Source organism: Marmota monax, unplaced genomic scaffold, assembly GCF_021218885.2.
Source record: "Marmota monax isolate L192 unplaced genomic scaffold, Marmota_monax_Labrador192_F-V1.1 WCK01_AAM20220418_F8-fsc00007, whole genome shotgun sequence".
Classification (NCBI taxonomy): domain Eukaryota; kingdom Metazoa; phylum Chordata; class Mammalia; order Rodentia; family Sciuridae; genus Marmota; species Marmota monax.
Window position 1 is genome coordinate 4,256,156 of NW_026692781.1, and position 22,576 is coordinate 4,278,731.

At 37.1% G+C, this 22,576-nt stretch overlaps 2 protein-coding genes and 1 pseudogene across 4 annotated transcripts in view; 2 read left to right on the forward strand and 1 right to left on the reverse strand.

The window, feature by feature from the left end:
• Positions 1-1,280: 1,280 nt before the first annotated feature.
• Positions 1,281-8,537, forward strand: G6pc2 (glucose-6-phosphatase catalytic subunit 2). 2 transcript variants are annotated; one of them, XM_046447220.2, is made up of 5 exons: positions 1,283-1,666; positions 2,236-2,345; positions 4,084-4,195; positions 6,101-6,216; positions 7,012-8,537. In XM_046447220.2, exons 1-5 carry the CDS (start codon positions 1,326-1,328, stop codon positions 7,521-7,523), a joined length of 1,191 nt encoding a protein of 396 aa, XP_046303176.1. In that variant the 5' UTR covers positions 1,283-1,325; the 3' UTR covers positions 7,524-8,537. The 2 variants fall into 2 exon arrangements, with proteins under 2 accessions (XP_046303177.1, XP_046303176.1); XM_046447221.2 differs by lacking the exon at positions 6,101-6,216 and having other exon boundaries at positions 1,281-1,666; positions 7,012-7,159.
• An 8,512-nt stretch (positions 8,538-17,049) lies between these two features.
• Positions 17,050-17,135, forward strand: LOC124094714 (U2 spliceosomal RNA; annotated as a pseudogene).
• A 1,273-nt stretch (positions 17,136-18,408) lies between these two features.
• The window catches only part of Abcb11 (ATP binding cassette subfamily B member 11), a 92,898-nt gene continuing 88,730 nt past the window's right edge, over positions 18,409-22,576 (reverse strand). For both annotated transcript variants that reach the window (XM_058580159.1, XM_046447222.2), the window contains 2 exons: positions 21,986-22,132; positions 18,409-21,180 (listed from right to left, as the gene is read on the reverse strand). In XM_058580159.1, the coding sequence (XP_058436142.1) occupies positions 20,980-21,180; positions 21,986-22,132 (348 nt within the window). In that variant the 3' untranslated portion in view covers positions 18,409-20,979. The remainder of the gene's footprint in view (positions 21,181-21,985; positions 22,133-22,576) is intronic.

Genomic DNA, 22,576 nt, shown 5'->3' on the forward strand with positions numbered 1-22,576 from the left:
TATGTAAAATAAAAAGTCAGAAACACTGATCTGATTGGTCAAGGCTCATGCTTCTTATGAATTGTTTTAGTATAGTGATTCTGTGCCCTGATTCTACATTGGACTCACTGGGGAAGTACTTTTATAATTTCAATGCCCAGGTTATATCACCAGAGATTTAATTGATCTGGGATGAGACAAAGGTATGCACTTTTTAAAAGGCACCCAAAAGATTTTAATGGTCAGTCAACACATATCTTCCAGGTAAGACACCAGATGCCAGTAATGATGCTGGAAAATTGTAAGACTCAACTCCAAGAGAAGTTCAAGGTGATATCCACAATCTGTGAAGAAGGTTCTAGTGAAGGAGGCTGTGATCAGCAAAGACCACAATCTTGAAGGTAACAAGTACCTTACCTAGATCCACCTCTGCCACCTGATGGGTCTTAATTACTTTCACGCTAACCCTCCTAGATAGAATTTACTAGCTCTCTAGAACTTTCATCTCACTCTGACAGAGTCCAGGGATCTCTGGGCTGCCCTTCTTTCATTCCCAATTTACATATTTGTGTATGTCCCATTTCTACTGAACAATATTTGCAACAAACCATATTCTAGATTGGTCAAAAGCCCTTTGAAGTCTCTTTCTATGTTTCTGACAAGGGAAACTCTCCAATTCTCTCAACTGTATTTTCTAGTCAATGAAAACCACAACTCATTATGAATATGGTGTTTTAAGTTAACTGTATGTAATAAATGTCCAAACACATTTATTTTATGTAAGTGACATTAATTTCTGTCTTTTTACCTCACAGTCATAAAGCGACACATTTCCTTTCAGATTTCATATATTCCATACATTTCCTTCCCTGTTCCATATATATTTCATTCTTCTCTTTGGATGATAAATACCAAACTCTTTTTTATTTAAATGTCTGATCAGAAAATAATGTCATATCATATAAATTTTTCATGCCCAGATATTTACTCTACTGTTTTCTTCAAAGACTCATTAAATAGTCAGAGAGTCACAGTCTAACTTAAATCAAAATGCATAGCTTTAAGGGCTATTTGACATGCAATAATTATTTGCATAGTCTTCTAGCCACACATAAAAATTGCTAATGTCTGCTCTTGAAGGAAATGAACTGTATTAAAAATATCAAACAAACATGATCCAACTGTTCACACAAAAGGGAGGTTGCATAAGAAAGTCATTGTGCTTCTATCCAAATTTCCCTTCAAATTGCCACAGATCAGCATGTACTTTACCTCTTTTCCACCAATTTAAAAACATGGATAAGTGAGCTTTTCAACAGAGGAGGACCAACAGGCCTTCTCCACAGATGGTCAGCATCACATGTCACGGTAATGGCTCAACACACCACAAAGATGCCTACATAAAAACCGCGGGATTCAGAGCACTTCAGCTTCAATTGCTCTATGTTTGGAACTGCCTTTTCTTCAAGATGGATTTTCTTCATAGAAATGGAGTGCTCATTATTCAGCATTTGCAGAAGGACTACCGAGCTTACTACGAGTTTCTAAATTTCATGTCCAATGTTGGAGACCCCCGGAATATCTTTTCTATTTATTTTCCACTTTGGTTTCAACTTAATCAGACAGTTGGAACCAAAATGATATGGGTAGCTGTCATTGGGGATTGGTTCAATCTTATATTTAAATGGTAAGACTTCTTTTCTATTTCATTTTTCCTAAAACGTATTCTTAAATTTGTGGCTTTGGCTTAATGATCAAATTGCAGATGTGTATAGTTTTACTTGAAAAATCTTTCAAATATACAGTTAACTTAAAACACCAAATTCATAAGCAGAACTTGCAAAAAGCATAGAAATATATGATTTAACCAACTTACAAGTAAATTCCAAAACTCTGTGACACATATTTTGTGATTAATCAAGAAGTTAATTAAATGAGCAGCATCATTATGAACAGGTTTATGATTCTAGGGACCACTTTGATATTTCCATTCTAAGTAAACAAAGCACCCAAAGGACTTCCCTACAAGGAAAAAACTTCCTGTGTTTATAGGAGACTAGGGTGCTTAAACCCAAATGACTACCATCCTTTAGAATGAGAGACCAGAACCCAAGTTCTTTCAGAGTTTATTAACTGTGACCTTTCCCCATCTACCTTCTGCTCAAGTCACTTTTATAGGCAAAAATAGGTAGCCTTCAGTTAAGTAATAGTTGTGCATTTTTAAATATGTTAATATTTATATTTCCTTAAATACAGGATATTATTTGGTCATCGGCCTTACTGGTGGATCCAAGAAACTCAGATTCACCCAAATCACTCAAGTGCATGTCTTGAACAGTTCCCTACTACATGTGAAACAGGTCCAGGTAAGCAATGCAGTAGCCTCCAGTGACTAAAGATATTCCAACAGAGAGTCAGAAATGAAGTCTATAAAAGACTGGAGGCTGGGGATGCAGCTAAGGTAGTGGTAGAGTACATACTGAGCATGTGCGAGGCCTTGGGTTCAATCAGTACCACCACCACCAAAATCAAAAAAAAAAAAAAATCAAACACCATTAAGAATACTTTTTTTTAAAAAAAATATGTATATGTAAAGAAAATTTACACATTGTTTTATTAGAAGGTGTTATAGTGTACCTCCCCAGTTACACAGTGTGAAATTCTTCTGACTTGACATCCTTTGAAAATAACCCTGAATAGAGTGAATATATGAGTTCCTAATGAGTTTTCTGAATGTCTCTTTTGTTCCCATAAAATATACATATGTCTATCACTTGTCATACTGTACTGTAATTAATTCTTTATGTATTTAGGTAACCTATATATCAGGGCAAGAATGATGTGCATTTTTATCTTTATAAAAGCAATGTGTAATGAATGGATGGATGGATAACCTTGGAGACTATTTAAATTGTATTTTGGTCTATCCTAGCACTTTCCAGCATTTGTTCCATCTTATGAAACATTTTCTGGAAAGAGAGATAAAGAAAGGAAGAAAAAGCAAAAAATACTGCATTCTATATTCACCACTTGGAGATGTACAATTCAGTTAAGAATATAAAAGGCTTTGGAAATTCCTACAGACATGAAATAGGTTTTGTCTTTGTTTAACAAAAAAAGAGGCTATTGTTTCGTTTGTTTGTTTTTTAAATTTTTTAAGACTTTGATGGACCTTTATTTTATTCATTTATTTATACGTGGTGCTGAGGATCTAACCCAGTGCCACACAAATGCTAGGCAAGTACTCTACCACTGAGTCACAACCCCAGCCCTGTTGTTTCATTTTTCAAAGACAGACTGATGTCTAACTAGAACGAATGTCTACTACTTGAAAAAAACAGGGGCAAAATCAAAGTAAAGTGAGTAAAAATAAAACTAAGCATGTAGGAAAGACATTCTGGGAGTGGGGAGGCTACCTGACTTCAGGATTTTTCTGACAGGATGAATGGCCCATTTATAGCTGCTGCTCACTCCCATTGTATAACGAAACCTCTCACTGCAGGGGCTGCAAAATGGACACAGGGGTAGCTGGTTGCACAAAACAGTCACTTGAAGGTTAATCAGTAAACCACAGTGTAGCAATGATGTGTTTTAGAGTTTGACTTTTCAATTCAGGGAAAATAAACTGATTCAAGATTCAAAATGAGTATTGTAATTTTCTTGTCAATTAAAAACAAGTAGATATGAAGAATGAATGAGTGGTATTAAGACTTTGGTGAAACAGTCTGAATTCTTAATTATCTTTGAATATATTGATGTCTAGAATTCAATGAGCTTGAAAACAAGGGAAAAAAATTTAAGTATATTTTTTAGCTGTTGATGGACTTTATTTTATTTGTTAATTCATATGTGCTTCATCCATGCTAGGCAAGCACTCTACCACTGAGCTACAACCCCAGCTCTGAAAAAAAAAAAAAAAGAGTACTACTTAATGCTTGATTTGACTCAATTTTGCTTATCTGTACCTATTTCTAAACGTTTCATATAGCTTATACCCTGTGGGTTTCTTGAGTAATTTGTAATTTTCATAACCAATAGATATTCTAAGGTCCATTTCTGATATTGATAATTAACCACCTTTCAAATGGGTGATACTTGTTGCAGGAAGTCCGTCTGGTCATGCAATGGGCTCATCATGTGTCTGGTATGTCATGGTAACGGCTGCCCTGAGTCATGCTGTCAGCCGGATGGATGAGTTTTCTACCACTCTGCACAGGTCAGCTTGATTCCAGAAAATGACATTGGATACGCAAAGTCTTTACTAAAACTTCATTTTAGTATATAAAAATACTAAAAAGTTGTTGAATTTAATGTGCTTGTTCTATCATAACCACAGTAGCAGAACAACTAGAAATATAATATTTTGCCTTAAGATAATGTTTTAATTAGCTTATAGCTATTGCCACTTTATTATAATAGAGTTGGAAATGTTTAACTGATTGATGGCTTGTTAAATGTGCCTTTGGGTTTCCAAAATTCAATTATTTTGGTAGCTTATAAATAAGTCATCTGAAATTATATAAGGAATTTTTTTGTGTGCACAAGCCCTAGCTTTAAGATTCTGAAAGTCTGAAGGATCATCATTCTTCTTGAATGCATGAATTTAGTAAAATTGTGCTTCCTACTTTGAAGAGCCAATGACTTTGACATCAACATATATTCTAGCTTTAAAGACTGTGCAATTTTTTAATTAAAAACATTCTAGTTGCAAGATCAAATTTAAATGCTAGTAGATTTCATGTTAGTAGATTTCTTAATGTTTAGAAAGCCATGGCACTTTCAAATTACTCACATTTTGGGGACTGAGCTGTTTCTTCTCTTTTTCCCTGAAATCCTTTATAATTAAAACAATCCTTTGTACCACTTTATTCATAAATTATCAGGCTAGCTGAGATAAAATGTGTCAATTAAACTTTGTAAAAAATACAATATAAGAGCTGGGGGTTGTGGCTCAGCAGTAGTGCACTTGCCTGGCATGTGTGAGGCAACAGGGTTCGATTCTCAGCACCACCTAAAAATAAATAAAATAAAGGTATACCAAAAACTAAAAAAAAATGTTAAAAATATTTAACATTTTATTATATTATAACATATACCATTATGTGAAATTTCTTCTAAAATTAAAAAAAAAATCAAGATTTATCACATTCCATTTTGGGGAGTAGTATTGAACAAGTTAAGAAACAAGTCTCTATAGTTCATTCTTTCCTCCAATTAACAAACCTAAAAAAAAAAAAAAACGTGTTCCCCCCCAAAAAAAATTCTTATAACCCCTTTTAACTTTTATAACTGCAATACTTTCTTCATCTATAAAAATTTATCAAGTGCTCACTCTCTACCTTAACATCACTAAATACTTGATGATTTTTTTTTTTTTTAACCATGGTTAGCCCCGGCTTACATCCTTCTCCAAAGTCTCCTTCTCTTTATTCCTCAATCTTTCTATAACCAAATTTTGGTCTGGTCATCAGGAACAAACCATTTAAGGATTCCTGAAACTCAATACTGCTAGTTTTTTTTAATGGCATGCATTTATTAGATCTTAATATTTTGTAAGTTTTCTGGACATTACAGCTTCATGCTGAAAGTATGTAAACTAGGCCCTTTTCGTTATTGTCTATGTCTCAAAAAACAAGGAACCAGGACTCTTGAGAGTTTGTGAAATTGCCTCTAGCCAGTGTGTTTTCTTCATAGAGGGGCTGGTAGAGGAGGGTAGAGAGGAGGCACAAATAACAGGATCAATCATAAATATAAATATATGATTTATTCTAAGTCATTCTGGATATTGGTAATTTCCCCAAACTTGAATTTCCTTTAACATTTCTCCATTAAAACAATTTTCCTTATTTCTAGGATATCAGATTGGCTTTCTTTTTAGCACTTATTAAAATCTTGGGAGATAGCATTGATTAAATTTAGTGCATTGAGAAATACAGAAACCTCTGTTAAAGTTTTTCAAATTCTGTGGAGTACATGAAAACATTTGGAAGAAAAGACTCTGGAATCATTTCATGTGGGAGTTGGAAGATTCCTCTGAGAAGGATCATCTTGTGTCACCCCTAATTTTATGAGTGATGCAATTTCTTTGCTCTTTACACCTGTATCTATTCTTCCATTGTAGACTAACCTGGTCATTTCTTTGGAGTCTTTTCTGGTTGATTCAAATCAGTGTCTGCATCTCCAGAGTATTCATAGCAACACATTTTCCTCATCAAGTTATTCTTGGAGTAATTGGTGGTAAATATGATCACTTATCTTTAGTCGTGTCATTTGAAAGCTTTTACTTCATTTGTCTTATGGTGTTCAATTTTCCCTGGTAGTCAGTTTTCCAATTTTAGAGGTGGTTCTTTCAAGCCACTGATATTAAATGCCACTCCAGGGAGCTTAAGTAGTTCAATGCATGCACCTCAGCCTCTGTGAAGGCAATAACACGTTCTCACTCAATGGTATAAATGCATAACTGCATGGCAAGATAGGCTTTTATGAAGTGTAACTAGAATTAAGTCCATTTCCCAAAGCTTCACTCAAAGACTGCGCTTTTGTCTTGGTTTGGAAGATTTAATAATGACCCTGTAACCTGCAATCAAGACACACTCTCCAAATCATCTGGAGTGATTGTTGCAGGACTGGACTTGCTACTTTAAATCCCTGAGGCCACATTCACCATGATTGAGTTTCTGATGTTCAGTGCCACATATCTTTCAAAGGCTCTTTAAGCTGGCTGGCCATGGCAATTGAAATATTAATTATAAGCATCTAGTTTCTGGTGCTCTGCCTATAAAATGTGTTGTCACTCAGGGCCATTGACTATAGATTAATCCTTCTGGGGTTAATGTGGATAGTTAAAAGACTATGGGGCAAATGTTTGTTTTCATTTAATGCCTTTAAAAGGGTTTAGAAAATCCATAGAACCTAAGTGTCTAAGACCTTTTTGTCATTGAAAGCTAAGGCAAAATTTCTTACTGCAGATAGGAATGAGCGTTGAGGAGCTCAAGGGCACAGTCATCATCAGTGTCTCTTTCCAATCCCCAGGCATGCTGGTGGCAGAGGCCTTTGAACACACTCCAGGCATCCAGACAGCCAGCCTGAGCATGTACCTGAAGACCAACCTCTTCCTTTTCCTGTTTGCACTTGGCTTTTACCTGCTTCTCAGACTCTTGGACATTGACCTGCTATGGTCTGTGCCCATAGCCAAAAAGTGGTGTGCCAACCCAGACTGGATCCACATTGACACCACGCCTTTTGCTGGACTTGTGAGAAACCTTGGGGTTCTCTTTGGCTTGGGTTTTGCAATCAACTCAGAGATGTTCCTTATGAGTTGCCGAGGAGAAAATGGCTACAAGCCGAGCTTCCGGTTGCTCTGTGCCATAACCTCTTTGACCACACTGCAGCTCTACCGCTTCATCAAGATCCCAACTCACACAGAGCATTTATTTTACATGTTGTCTTTCTGTAAAAGTGCATCCATCCCACTGACTGTGGTGGCTCTGATTCCCTATTGTATACATATGTTAATGAAACCAAGTGAAAAGAAGATGAAATAGAAGGTATGCAGAGAGTTAAAGCTCTGTAGTCCCAGGATCCCTTCTCCCCCATCCACTAGTACAACCATAGAGAAGGGAGAGACTATGATAATGTCTCATCAGACATAATATCTGTCAGCCTCACATAGGTTTAGTTTGGCCTTCACAGTGGTTTTTGTTTTTTTGTTTTTTTTTTTAGTTGTCAGCATTTAAAAAACTGAATATTTGAAAAAAAAAAATCTGTATTTTCTTGAAAATCTAACAATATGGCAGCACAGGGCCTGAATTCTCCCACCTACAGATAATTGACTGGGACTGAACACTGTCCCCATAGATAGGAATGACTCTTCATTTTATCCCAGTCTTGAGCACTTCATCAGAAGCCCCAGTATCACATTTCTTTCTCATCTTAAGGCCTGGATGCTTCTGGTTCCTGTGGGCATTTTAATGGTAATCTCAGTCAAATTTTGTCTCCTCAGTTTTCAGATAAGGAATATGCAAGTCAAATAAACTTGCCTGTAGTTATGCCATGCTAGAACAGGAGTTAGAATCCAAATCTTCTGATACGTATTTCCATTATACTCTTTTGTTTCTTCATTTTTAAGAGATGAAAATCAGTAATAATAAATGCTTCTATTTACACTCTATGATGATTGCCATGTGAGATAGCTATTTTTTTAAAAAAAATTTTAGTTGTAGATGGACATAATACCTTTATTTTATTTTTATGTGGTGCTGAGGATCGAACCCAGTGCTTCATCTATGTGAGGTGAGCACTCTACCACTGAGCTACAACCCCAGCCCAAGATAGCTATTTTTTTCAGAAATTTTATTGAAATGCCACATCCACTTTGACTTATGACCTACATACAGGATCTTGATGGGACCAGAATGGCTGCAAATATGGATACATAGACACATTCAGCAGAAATGATCAGGTCAGGCTCCTCAAGATAAACTTGAACCTCTTCTTAACTCCTGGTCTCTGTTTCAGAGTAGTGCTTATCAATATTTCAATAAATTCTGGTGAAGATATTCTGTTAGAATGTGATTTAGCCAAAAAAGTCTCATCTCTTCACTATGACATTCCCTTATTCTATTTTTTAGGAGACAATCTTTCAAAACCAGGAAAATCAAGTGCCTTCTTCAAAGTCATGCTCCAACCCTGTATCTATTAGCTGGATTGATCTCGATCTATACTGAACTGTGACGAAAAGTTACAGCTTTACTTTAGAAAATTACTCATTATAGACTATTAATATTGTACTAATAACTTCTCAGTAAGGGTTGTTTTTCCCTCATTGAGTCTAATAATTCTGGACTTTTAGTTGATGACTATCATTTCAATCAAGCCTAAGAGGTTTTTTTTTTGTTTTGTTTTGTTTTTTGCTGTTGTTTTGCTACACTAGGGATTGAACCCAGGAGTACTCTGCTATGGAGCTATATCCCCAGCCCTTTTATCAATTTTATTTTGACACTGAATCTTGCTTAGTTGTCCAGGCTGGCCTCCAACTTGTATTCTTTCTGCCTTGGCCTCCCAAGCTACTGTGATTACAGGCATGTATCATCACTCCAAGCAGACACAAGGATTCTGAGTGTGGTTTTGCTACACACATTAGTGACCTGTGATCCACCATAATGTTTTATTTAACCTTTCTCAAAAATATCAGTATGTGAATAATTTTAGATGATAATATGTGAAAGAACCCATAAATGTTTACAAAAACATAATAGTTTAAGGAAGTGCTAGTTGACAAGAGATTAGTTTTGGAGAATGAAACTTCTAAAAACCAAAGCAATTATTGGCTCTTTCCCAAGTGTATTTATAGAGCATGTGCTGTTGCTTTTATGAAATGCATTTAGTAGCTTTCTTTTTAAAAGGTAATTGGTTATTAAGCAAAAGACTGAGGGATGAAGAAAGTTTACTTTAAGGTTAAATTTGTCTTATGCTAATGGGATAATTAGGGCAAAAGCAGCAGAAGACAAAGATTCTGGTTCACTTCGTCAATGCCCCTCCTCATTTTAACTTTCCAAGGTCACTTCATATGTTATGATTCATTTGCCTCACCCCCAGCTCATACTGCTGGGTCAGAGTTCTAACTCCCCTCTCAGAACCTTTTATCAAAGTTCCCTATGAGGTTGGCAATGTTCATCTTGAAGTGTTCTCCATTCTGGTATAGTCTCAGCCTGCTCTAACCAAGGCCTGAGAACACTGGGGCATTAAGAGCCAAGGATTCTGCAGCAATGTTGGACTCCACCCTGAATCCCCTCTTGGTGCCACAGAGAAGCTTTCTTAAATTACCCCATGCTGCTCTTTGGGTGACCTGCGATCTTTAGGGAGCAGCAAGAGGAGTAGGGGCTCATTTTCTATAATCAATCCCCCCAAATTCTACCTTTATCTGCCAAAACTCTCAGAGTCCCCATGTGAGGAGATTTTTCTTTTCTACTCCAGTTGTCTCCTGGAGGAATCCGTATGGTGGCAAATTGCTTTTGCAATTGAAACTGCTTAGGCAGCAAGAGAAGCAGTTTCTCACAGCGTGGAGAAAATGACAGCCTTTAATAAGGATGGAAAACATTCTTCTGCTTGCAATCTATTTGTCAGAAGGAAGCAGAACCGAGTTCATCTGACTACTATTACCATATCCATATATTCAAAAGGTCTGAGTATCTACATATTCAAGAGAAAAATGTCAATATTATGAGCTTTGGGGATGAGACGATCTAGACAACTGACTTAGGAAATTTGTCCAATCAAACATACATTTGACAAGAGATGCAAAGGAATTTATTATTGCTGCAACTAGTCATCAAGATGAGTTTTGAATCCCTTTCTTTTAACAGCCTATTGACTGGACATCTGCTTCAGAAGGTTAAGTTGGTGCCTTCTCTATACCTATTTTGCTGTAACAGAATGGTAATTTAAAATAAAATTCTATTGTGTTGTTAAAATCCAAAGTAATATCAATATTATATATCATGAATTTGTAAATAAAATTGAAATCAAATTGGAACATACACATACCCTCACCTCCCTCCAAAAAACCCCAAACAACAACAAAAAACTCTTGGCAAAAGAGAAAGTTTTTTTTTTTTTTTTAATAGGTGGATTTAAAACTATGATTACTTTCTTAAGTATATTAAAGTTGTAGTTTCTAGCAGTTTACAGGTGGGACTTTTCACAATGATGGAGATGATCCGCATCTGTGCTGCCCTGTGTGGGACCACTAGCACCTGCTGCTACTGGGCTCCTGAAATGCAGCTAATGCAACTGAGGAACTGAGTTATTAAACTCAAATTACTTTTAATTAATTTAAATTTAAATAGTCAAATGTATCTAGTGGCTACTGAATTGTATGTTACAAGTCAAGTCCCACTGTGTTTTTCCTTGATGACAAAACAAAACAAAAATAATTTTCATATGGTCACCCATTCCTGCAAGATAACATGAATCCATACTCCCTGCTATAAGAAGTCAATGGTAGATTCTACTGCATTTCCCAAAGGGACCTCGGCAGATCTGGGATTTTCTCTCTGTGCAGCTCCGTTCTCTCTACCTCTGTCCTGGGAGTTCTAGCCACCTTGGTTTGCCTGGATCTAGTTTTATTGCCTCAAATCAGAGAGTCTAAGTTCACCCTCCCTGAACCATGTCCTGTCCTGCAAGCATAAGGGCCACAAAACTAGGTGGTTTTACTAATATTCATGATGACATTCTGGATGGCTGGATGACTTTTCTGACCTTTTCAGGAAAACCTGAAAACCCTTCAGGTTTCTCTGGCTTTAACATACATGTATGCCTGACACTAATACTTCTGTGCATGTTCAGAAACTGTTCACAGAAGGACACTGGTGTACAGTTGCTCCAAGGATTCTTTCTCTTTGACAATCTCTTGGACACCTTGGAAACTGCAAAGAGCTCCCTGGATGAAGCATCCCAATTTGAAATTTGCTACTCTATTAAACAATTCTGGATCCCAATGTTACTAAGGTATCTTCCTAACTTTTTCCCCTCCCCTATTGTTAATGCTTCATATGTAGTTTTTGCTCCAAAGGTAAAGTGGAACCACTTGTTAATTCTTTTAAGTCTTTATTTTTTTAAAAAAAAAAGAAAGTTAGTAGAAGAGAAAGTCTATAAGAAGCAACAACTCCAGAAATTTCTGCCCAGTGACAACAACTCATGAGAAAATTCTAAGAATTAGAAGGTGCTTCATTTTCCGCTTTGCAAAGGACAAATGCAGTTTCTGTCAAATTTGAGGTTGGTTTGGTGTGGTTGGTTTGGCTCGGAGGAAATCATATCTCATTTGAAGAAATCAGCCCAGAAGTGATTGTTCTTAAAGGAGGGAGAAAATTCGAAGATTAAGGCTATAAAGGTTAGCATAAAACCAATTAATAGCCTTCTGTTTTGAATTTTAAATTTCTTAGAATTTTTTCTTTTCTTCTATTTGCCCTGTGCTTTCTGAAGAGAATCTGGCTGTGATGATGTTTCCCCAAAGGACAGTGTGCTTTGGAGGAGCCCCCAGAGAAGAGGGAATGAATAATAGCAGCAGCTGGGGTCCTGCTGAGTTGGGTTTGTGGCACATATGAGGACTGCCAGGAGGCAGCACATCAGCCCATTTCCCCTGCTGGCCCAAATGGGGGCTGATCCTTTCCCTGGGAGAATGTCTGTGTGAATACCCAGAAGAAAGAGCAGGTACTGTGTGTGCCTGAGAAAGAAGCCCAGACCCTACAAAAGAAGAGCTTTCTTTCCTGCTCTGGCTTCATCTATCCTTCTGCATCATTGAGCCAATCACAGTATAACTCTTGCTCAAAAAATTGACTTTTTTCAGGATTCAGACTTTGTCTTATGAGTAGTGTTGGTCAGGCTGTCCTCCAAGCACACACATCCCGTCTTTAGTGGAAGGCATCTCGTAAAGGTGGAAATCACTTGCACCCATCACAGCCTTTCACCCATCACTGCCCTTGCCCTCCAGCCATCATTTCTGTGTCAAAGCTCGTGTGGTGGTGCACACTTGTGATCTCAGAGACTGGATCACAGGTTCCAGGCCAAAATAAAAAAATACAAAGTGCTGGGATGTAGCTCGGTGGTAGAGTGTCCTGGGTTTATCCCTAGTCCCATAAATAAATAAAGAAACAAATAAATAAATATTTTTTTAAAAATCTGAGTCTAAAGCATCTGATCCTCAAGGTCTTCTTTTTATCATCATCATTCCAAATTCTGCCTTCCTACAATTTTTTGAACGAAAGAAATGGTGGAGCCCTTGCTGTCTTTCTGTATGAAGGCTGCATGGATTTAACAAAGGCTGAGCAAATGTTTCCGTCTGAGTTTTGAGGTGTTTACTGTGCATTTCTTAGCTTTGGAATGTCGATGTCCGGCTTACCCTGCCCCATCAAGAAGCTCTGTCACTTGTGGATCCCAAAGAGCATCAGAAAGTGGGGGTGGGGATGGGGCAGGTGTCAGTAAATTCAAAGACGGATGTACAAAGGGCTTTATGGAGTTTAGCAGCACCTGGACTAGAGTCAGCAGTCCTCCATTCCAGTGTGGCTCTGTACTGTGACTTCCAGGGGACCGTTTAACATCGGTGGCCTCAGTTTCCTAAATTCTCAACTAAGGGGCCTTGTAAAGGCTACGACTGGAAAATTCATCCCAGCTGTGACATTCTGCTACTCTTAGGATCTTAATCAATGAAATTCAGTATGCTCTGGCTCTTCCTCCAAGTCTACTCTTTCGTTTGTTTGTTTTTTTTTTTTTATGAAGCACTGTCTTTGTGGAAGGCTTTTAGGTTATTGTTAGTTTTTCTTTGAAACTGAGTAAAACAGGTGATACAACTGTATTCCATAGATACTGTTTTAATTTACTGATGTGAAATAAACAAGGCTATAAATTCTAAAAAGGACTGTGCTCCATTTTGAAATTTGCTACTCTATTAAAACAATTTTGGATCTTTATGATAATTTCAGTCTTTAAAATATTATATTCCAATTAGAATTCAAATTTTATGGCTATGAAAAGAGGTACGTGGAGATGTGTAGTAATTCAGCTGATGTAATGGGACATAATTATTACTATGAGAACATTCATAGATTTCCTGCTCACCCATTGTGTAAAAGTCACTCTATGATTAAATTGCCAATTCCATTTCCCCTTCCTCAACATCCTAAAGTGTAAATTCTTGCCAGACAAGATCCTGAGAAGATTTAGATAATAATAGGCTGAGTGAGAAGGAAACTTTGCTTCAAGGGCAGGAGGGTTAGAGATGTTGAAGTGACTATGCTGTTGGAAAGTACCTACATGTTTGAAGTAGTTCTTCAGTAAGTTTGTTGTGGCCTCATTATGGATGTCTTGACGATGAAAAAGTAAAGTTGAGGCTTGAATTCTTTACAGCTGTCAAAATGTGCTTCTTGAATGCAGCACCATCTTTCCAATAAATTATAGGATCCCAAGTTTTTTTTAGGATGACCATGATATATAAAAATTAGAAATCCCCTTCTACTATCTTCTCAGGTGCACAAAGGGCTTTTCTTTTCTAATTCCCTCCTGGCATATAATAAGCATATTGAGGTGTCTGAGAGGCAAGGATGAGTTCACAGACTTCCCCAGGAAGGTTCTCCTTTGATTCTGGGCTCAGAACCTGTAACTCTTGGGAAACTCCAGTGCTATCTCTGGTCAGTGAACTTGAAAGAATTGAGACTATACCTGGCTATCAATTAACTAAGAACATAGTTCTTCATCTTTCCTAACCCATCTTTTTAAAATTTGTCTTCTTCTTGAACCACTTTATTTTCAATTCTGTCTATATTCTGCCAATGGAATCCACATTATTTGCAGTCTAATCCTAACTTATCATGTGAGAAGAAAGCATAATTATCATAATGATAACACACTAAGTACCCAAGTAGCTCCTTCCTTTATAGAAAGCAGGTACATGAAATATTCCTGGGAAGCCACTAGAATGAACTACAAGGACTTCTACCATCCTTTCTATAGCAGTGATGTTTGGGGGGGGGAAATGGATTAATTCCTTTTTACATAAATATTTCCGGAATATCTCTAGGAATAAAAGTCATATCTGAAGGTCATTTAAGCACACATCAATACTTCAACATTACATTATTTTCTATATACTTCAGTATTTTTATGAATAGAAATCTGTTGTTGTTGTTTTTCTTTTGATGGTTGGTGACTTTAAAAAAAAATTCAGTTGCTTTCCATACATGGAGTATAACTTCCCATTCTTGTGGTTATACATGATGTGGAGTTACACTATGTTCATATATGGTGGATGAAAGTAATGTTGGTGTCTCTTAAGATGGTGCTAATACCTAATTAATAACTACTTCAGTGGCTAACACAGTGAGAGGTGTCTTTTTCTCCTGTAACAAGATGGTTGAAGATAGGTAGCTTTGCTAGGCAGTACAGTTGAGGGATGTCCAGGAATCAGGCTCAGTCTGTCTTCCTGCCTTGCCATTATGGTGGTGGCTTTGCTATGTATCCAGGAAAGAAAAAAGGGCAAAAGGAACAGGGATTTTTTTTTAAAAAATCTTCTGGGTGTATTTTGGAATCAACAGCCTGGATAGAGCCTCTGCCTATGTTTAATGACCCAGACACAGTCACCTGACCTCCTCTAACTGCAAGGGAGTTTGGGAGGGTAAATTACCTCCCAGCCTCTGCAACAGAGGAAAGCAAAGAAAAAGGGTCTAGGATTGGGTGTCAAGTGAACCAAACAACACTTGCTACAGTGACTTCATTATATATACATATATATATATATATATATATATATATATATATATATATATATATATATAATGCAATTTAAAGCTCCATCCCTTTCCTGCAGCCTGCTGATTCATAATAATACATTAAAATTATGAAGGCAAAACACTTTCTAAACTATAAAATGTTTTATAGTTACACTGAAATGATTATTTGAATTTTCAACTTTCAAGAAATTTTATTTAGACATTGCTCACCTCTAAATGAGTCTAAACTTGATATATCAGCAGTCTGTATTCTGAACCAATATGACAGCTCAAAGATTTTTTTCTTTTCTGTACTCATTTATGATAATTGGAAGCACTTGTTCTGTGTCACCTGCATGAACATTTCCTTGCCCATCACCAGTATTCTGTTGTTCTTGAATTTCTTTGTGTCTCAGAGTCAGAGTTTTACCTGAATTATAGAAAGGAGGAAACTGTCAATTCACCAGCTGGCTATATAGTCTTCTTTCTTTTTTTATAGCACATTTTGTCCTAGCTCTGATTTATTGGGTTGAGTAGTTGCATCTAGGCAGCTACATGCCAATCATGTGTACCCTGATTACTCATTATGAGCCTTAGAACACCATACAACTCACTAATGAGCACATTATAATGTTGGCCAGTGCTAATTAGATGATAATCATGGGCATTGCTTTGTTTACAGTCTATCCATTTAAATTAACTGGGCATTTAATTGAACACAGTGTGAAAGAAGCTGGAATTGGGTTTGTTGCTGTTGCTTTCACCTGCCATCTCATATGCAGGTGAAATATTCACTTGATCTAGAAATTTGGAGAAAATGCAAATGGACATAATACGTATTTTACAATGACACACATGCATGTGTAAATCTATCCTAAAATGTGCTTGAAAACAGCAAGCTAATTTTCAATCTTTTTTCTCTACTTGCATGACCTGATTACAGAGAGCTTTTGCATGCATGAGAGATATTTAATAAATCAAACCCTTAGTTGTAAACATGAAGTGGGATCCTAAACCAACCTGATGAGAATATTCTGGTGATTACTTAGGAGAGGAAACTTACTTTTAATTCTTGCATAAATATGTGGCAAAACATACCTAATTAAGGTCCTATGTATCTTCCTCTATTAGAACACAATATCAAAATATTTCAGGCTCTACATTTTAAAATGAATATATAATTGCCCCAAATTACATGCATGAGTGCAGCATTAAGACACCTTGAGATGTCTTTTCATTGAAATAATTTCCTCAGAACAAAGTAGACCTAGCATAACTGTAGGCAAAAGAGCTTTAAACAGAAGAATCTAGAGGCCATATTTTTCCCATTTTTTTCTACCAAATAGTGGGATTTCTAGTTTATGGGCACTTGCTTCCATACAATTCTGAAATGAATCAAATGACTGAAGATCTGTCCAAAAGAAATTAGAAAATGTGTTGGTCCAATTTTTCATAAAAATTATTTATAGAAAGCAATCATAAATAATCTTTAAAATTAATTATAACAAAACTAGTTCTGGAAAAAGATCCTCAGGAGCTTAGATAATATGGAAGCATTAAAAGTTTTATTTTGTTATCCCAAACAATCTTCCTTTTCCCCTCTTGTCAACTCAAACAGGTGAATATTTATAACAGAGCTTGACATGTGTCTTGTCTGGACTAAGATGTGCTGAAAGTTTAAATGCATGAAGGTTTTGAATATTTAGTGAGAAAAACTAATGTGAGATATCTTGGTAGTAATTTTTATATTAATTATGTGTTGTGATGATAGTATTTTGGATAGATTAGGTTAAATAAAATACATATATATATCGCTTCTCGGCCTTTTGGCTAAGATCAAGTGTAGTATAAAATACATATATAAAATACATTTTAAATTATGTGCTCTCATTCTATTTGTTTACCTTTTTGAACTATTTTGTTTCCATCATAAAATGAGGATCTAGTTCTTTTATATAGACATCCTATGCCACCCACAATTAATATGACTTTGTAAATAGCATTCTCCGGTGAGTCATGCACTGTAACATAAATGCATTTCCTTTATGTGTAATTTTTCTTTTCCCTTGGAGTTAACTGTCTCTTCTTCCCCCATCCCCCATTGCCCAGTATTCCAGTACTCTCTACTGACATGCAAGACTCCAACAGGAAGTTATGTCTCTCAGCATTCAAGCCCACCAGGTAGTCTAGCAGGTGTTTTTTTCCAGGAGACATGCCTTTCAGAACTCATTGTCCTGCTTTGTCTGGGCTGGCTGTGCCCCATGGGTATAGCAAGCCTGTTTTCCTAGATGACCCCTGGACATTTCTATCACCTTGGTCTTGAGTTAGATCACTTGTTCCTACATCCCACCTCTTTCCTCTTTCTTTCTTTGCTCTTCTATTTTAAGGAGATCTCCCTCTGTAGCTTCCTGAGAAGAGATGTACAGGAAATAAAAGTTTTGAGACCTAAGTGACCGAGAAATTCTTAAGACTCTTCTTGTTCTTGAGAACATTTTGTCTGTATAGAATAATTTCTCCTCAGAATTCCGAAGACAAATCTTTATCTCCTCTAACTTTGAGTTTCGTTGTCAAGAGGAGGTATGTCACCATGATTCTTTGCCTATAATATGTAATACATCTCCTCTCTCTCCTGGAAAAGTTTAATAGCTTCTCCTTTATCCCAGTTTTCTAAAATTTCATAACAATGTGCCAAGGTAGGACTTTTATTCATTATATCTGATACTTGGTGAACCCTTTCATTGTGGAATTCATATTCTTCAATTATAGGAAATATTCTTGGACTATTTCTTTACAAAATTCTTTCCCATAGCTTTCTCTGAGGTCTCTGGAATTGCTATTGGCAAATTACTGCATCTCCTGAATTGTCTAATGTTTCCCCTTATTTTTTAATATCTTTTCATTCTACTTTCAAAAAAAAGTTTTTCCCAACTTTATCTTCTAATCCTTCTATTGTTTTTTCTTCTATAAACTTTTATTAACTGGGGTTAAAGGAGAGTTTGATCTCAGCACAAACATATCATGAAAACATTAAATTGAAGAAAGACTTGCGATAAGTATCAGACAGAACAGATTAAGCCAACCCCTGGGTCAGCTGAGAAACAATAATTAAAATTGCAGAGTCAAATCTTTGTCAGTGATACAGAATAGAAATGGAGACACTGACACCCCCTGGCGTTGCAAAGTAAAATGCAACTTTATTTGTTTGATTTTTGAAGTTTGTCACTAAGCCTCAAAAAGCAACTGTTTTCCCAAATCATTTCACATCCTCTCGAGTCAACCTTTTTTATGTCAACAAAAACTTTCAAGTACCTTATTTGAAAAGATAACTCAGTCCTCAGACCCCAGGAATTTTGCTCTAGGGAAACAAACTCCCAGACAGATCCTGGGTTTTCCTTCTTTGAAAAGCCACTAAACGTGAATTCTGCTCTTCTTTCATCAAGATTAGAGGATGAGCATGTGTTTTACTGCATCTTTATTCTGCAGTCATCTTTGTTCTGCAACTTATTTCATCCTGTGATTTTTCATAACTAGAATGCATTCCTCTGCTCTCTGTCTCCCAGACTTGGCAACCATCAATAATTCTGGCCTGACCAGTCAACCTGCTAAAACATCTTTGAAGTTATTTATAAGAAAACACAGGGGGGAAAATAATACACCTCAAAATACCACAACTCAAGTTTACTCTGTCGGCATAAGTTCATTTGTTGGCCATGGGAAGAAGAAATATAAGCACAGAGTGAGTAGGCTTGGGAAGAAGATGTAGGGAGGAAGACATTGAGATAACAGGACAGCTGGTGAGAACTGTGTAGTTCTGCTATTGAATTTTGCATTTCTGCTATCAAGAGCTCTTTTGTGTATCTGTGTGAGTATGTATTCATTTTAATGGACTCCTGTTTTTATTTGAATAGACAGAAATATCTCATTGAGTAAATTTATTGCCTCTCTGAGCATTTTCTGATTTTTGCAATGTCTCTGTCACATGTTATTTCCTTTCTTTTGGGTGTACTCTTGCTTGTCACTTTTGCTTTGTATGTTAAAATGTTTCCTAATGATCCTTGGCAGTCTCTGCTTATGCAAAAGGTAGGCACTGAAAAGCCAGGGTATCTCTGAGTGTGTACATATTGTGGGCAAAGGGACTTCACAGTCAGGTACTTCACAGTCAGGTAATCTGGCTAGGAAATATTCTTTGAAAGACTCTGAAGACTCTCAAATATCCTTTGAAAGATTAGCGGACCCATAGATCTCTTTTCTTGCATTGACCAGTTTCTGCAGAGATTCATTCTTCAGTCATCTGCCAGAGGACCGTAGCTAGGGGTCCCTCTGCCCATACACACCCTTACACTCAATCCTCTGCCTCCTATGTGTTCATCGCCCCTCAACTGCAACCTGTCTCCCTATGCCAAGCCTGTCTGTGAGTGCCCAGGTGTCCTGCTGGGATCAGGGAAGGGCAGGAGAGGCTCAGCACCTCTGTTGCTACACAGTCTCAGCCCATTCTTGTCTTCAGCCCCATGGGTTCCTCTCCTTCCACTCCTTGAAGGACCCTATGGCTTATCCTGAGCCTTGCTAGGGGCCGGTAGTACCAAATGGAATGTTCACAATCTTCCCTTCCCCCAACCAGTAGAGGACCGTTTTTTTTTTCTCTCATCTTCTAAACCCATTATCTGTTGTTTATTTGCTTCCTGGATCTCAAAATTTTGTTTTCAGCTTCATGTTGCTTTCTGTGTTCTTGTGGTTTTATGCTTTCTTAATTCTTTTAATATCATTTAGTGGTATTCTGAAAAAGCAGGGAAGAATCGAGAGTTTTTCTGCCATATTTAACTGGCTATTTAAATGTTACATCTTAAGAAGCTAAAGCAAGGTAAAAGGCACTATTTTTATTTCATGAATCTGACTTATGGAATAAAGAAAGCAACCAATATGGAGGGGGATGATGAGAAGTATAAGGCTTGGAATACACCCCCCACACACACTTACACACCTCTACCCAACCACACCAGCAGATTTAGTCTAGTAAACAGGAAGTTATGTCTCTCAGCATTCAAGCCCAGCAAGTAGTCCAACAGCTCCTACGTACTTCACCCTGGGGTCCACAACCTCAATCAACACTGGCAAACTGGTAAACCCCTGCTAATCCTTGCCCCTGCCACATCCCTCAGCTTGAGAGCCTCCAGGATGCAAAAGTCTTCCTTTCCCTATCCTCAGTCTTAGGGATGAATGTATCTGCTTCGTGTGCAAGAAACTATTAGCTGAGAAACACAATTGATCTTTGATCCTTTTGCTCTTTTCACATTTTTTCTTAGTTCAGCTTATTAAGTGCCTATTATAGAGGAAGCTTTATATACACCAAGGGTTCAAAATCACAAATGGCAGTCCTCCTGCCTCGAGGAGTTCAAAGTCTCAGTCACTCCACAGCCTCTCACAACTCCCATGTAGTGATTGTAACTGGCTTCTGCAGAGAAGCACTGTGTGGTGGCTAAACAGCTGCTTGACCTTGGAGTTTCACTCACATTGACTCCAGTTTCTATACGGACATCTAAACTGAATTACTATTGAAGGTCATTAGAAATTAGTCTTGATCTCAGCGTATGGTTATGTCTGTAAGAATAAAATATTAACATTTCTCTTTTCTTTCCCCCATGTGCTGGGGATTGAACCCAGGGCCTTGAGCACAAGCACGTTGGGCAAGTGCTCTACCATGGGACGATGTCCCCAGCTCTAAGTATTACATTCTTGAGTCAGGTCAACTGATGGGGGCTCCAGTAGTGACTAGCTTGTAGTAGGCTCCCTTCTGGGCCATCAGTTCTTCATGGGTCCCCTTTTCAATCACCACCCCTTGTGACATGACAGCGATGATATCCGAATTCTGGATGGTGGACAAGCGATGGGCAATGACAATGCATGTCCGACCCTCTCTGGCTTTGTCCAGAGCAACCTGAACTGTCTGCAAAGAAAAGACAGAAAGTTGATGCAAAGAGATATGATTGTCCCCAGCCTACCATCATTCAGAGTTCAGTTCAATACCACCTGGGAACAATCCCATACTTAGGGGAAATCCAAAGATTCAGCATAACAGAGGATCAAGCAAATAGAAGATCTATGCATCCATGATTTAAATTGTAGCTCACAGGCTGAGAAATCTCAGCAAGACAAGAAATTTCAGTGAAACTACAAAATCATAGTAAATTTATAAAAATTTGGTGGTCTAATTTATTTAAAGAAAACAATGTAAGTAGAAGTTAAGTGGCATTCTCGATGCTTGTCTTCATTCAGGACATTTTAGCTCTTCCCAGAATGGAATCCTGATTTTTAAGTTGTTAATCATATATTTTGAATTTCAGAATTGTGATTTTTCTCACTTGCATCTCCTTTCATGCAAACTGAACATCAGGTGCCACCTTCTCCTCTTTGTTGTATGTGGCACACCCAAAGTCACATTGCTTGAGAAAATATAAAATGTTATGCCTAACCTATTACAATAAATTATTTTATTATGTTTAAAAAGTTATTTCCCTTTTGAAAAATGTCACTTAACCTGAAGAATCTTTAAAACAATTATTATTTTGGTAAAGTTTTTTTTTTATCTGAAACAAATCTCTGCTAAACCATTTTCTCTAGAGATTATTTTTTGCTTCCACGAAATATTGCCAATTTCTACTGTTAATGAATCAGAAAATTGAAAACAGTACCATTCTTACAGCAAAAGATTAATCTAAAATGATCTACAACTTTAGAAAATCAGTATGTACCTTTTCACTTTCTGTGTCTAGGGCCGAAGTGGCTTCATCTAGGAGCAAAATTTTAGGATCTCGTAGGATGGCCCGAGCAATAGCAATGCGTTGTTTCTCCCCTCGAGAGAGTTGAGATCCCTGGGTCCCAACATTAGTTTCATATTTCTGGAAAAGGTATGGTAAGATTGAGAACTAGAAATGTCCATTGCTTCTGTGCTGTATGGAGCTCACATCAATGACTCCTTTATGAATTTAAATGATTGTTTTTGAACTTGTGGAGAATGAAAATAATCCTATAAAATCCAGCTAGGAATATAAGAAAATATGAAGTTTGTGCTGGGAAATGAGGGGATTTTTACTCCTCATCTCTGCCTTTCTTTTAGGTTTATATTTTCAATCTCTTTCTCCTTGTCTCCAGGTAAGATCCCAGATAAGAGATCCTCCTTGATTGGAGATTCCCTGATTTCTAAACTCTTAACTGGACAAGATCATCAAATGGAAAAAGCCCAGGAACACAAGTGCTTTTCGAGGGGCTTCCTGCTCCACTCCTTTCCTAGGGAGACACCAATCTAGAACACAAGCCTTGGTTTGCATTTATACATCTAGCTC

Bases quoted from the DNA above. Each gene is read 5' to 3' on its own strand.
- G6pc2 (XM_046447220.2), top strand. From the start codon at position 1,326: ATGGTCAGCATCACATGTCACGGTAATGGCTCAACACACCACAAAGAT. The intron at 2,346-4,083 runs GTAAGCAATGCA...TACTTGTTGCAG, and splicing joins TACATGTGAAACAGGTCCAG to GAAGTCCGTCTGGTCATGCA. The intron at 6,217-7,011 runs GTAAATATGATC...TCCAATCCCCAG, and splicing joins TATTCTTGGAGTAATTGGTG to GCATGCTGGTGGCAGAGGCC.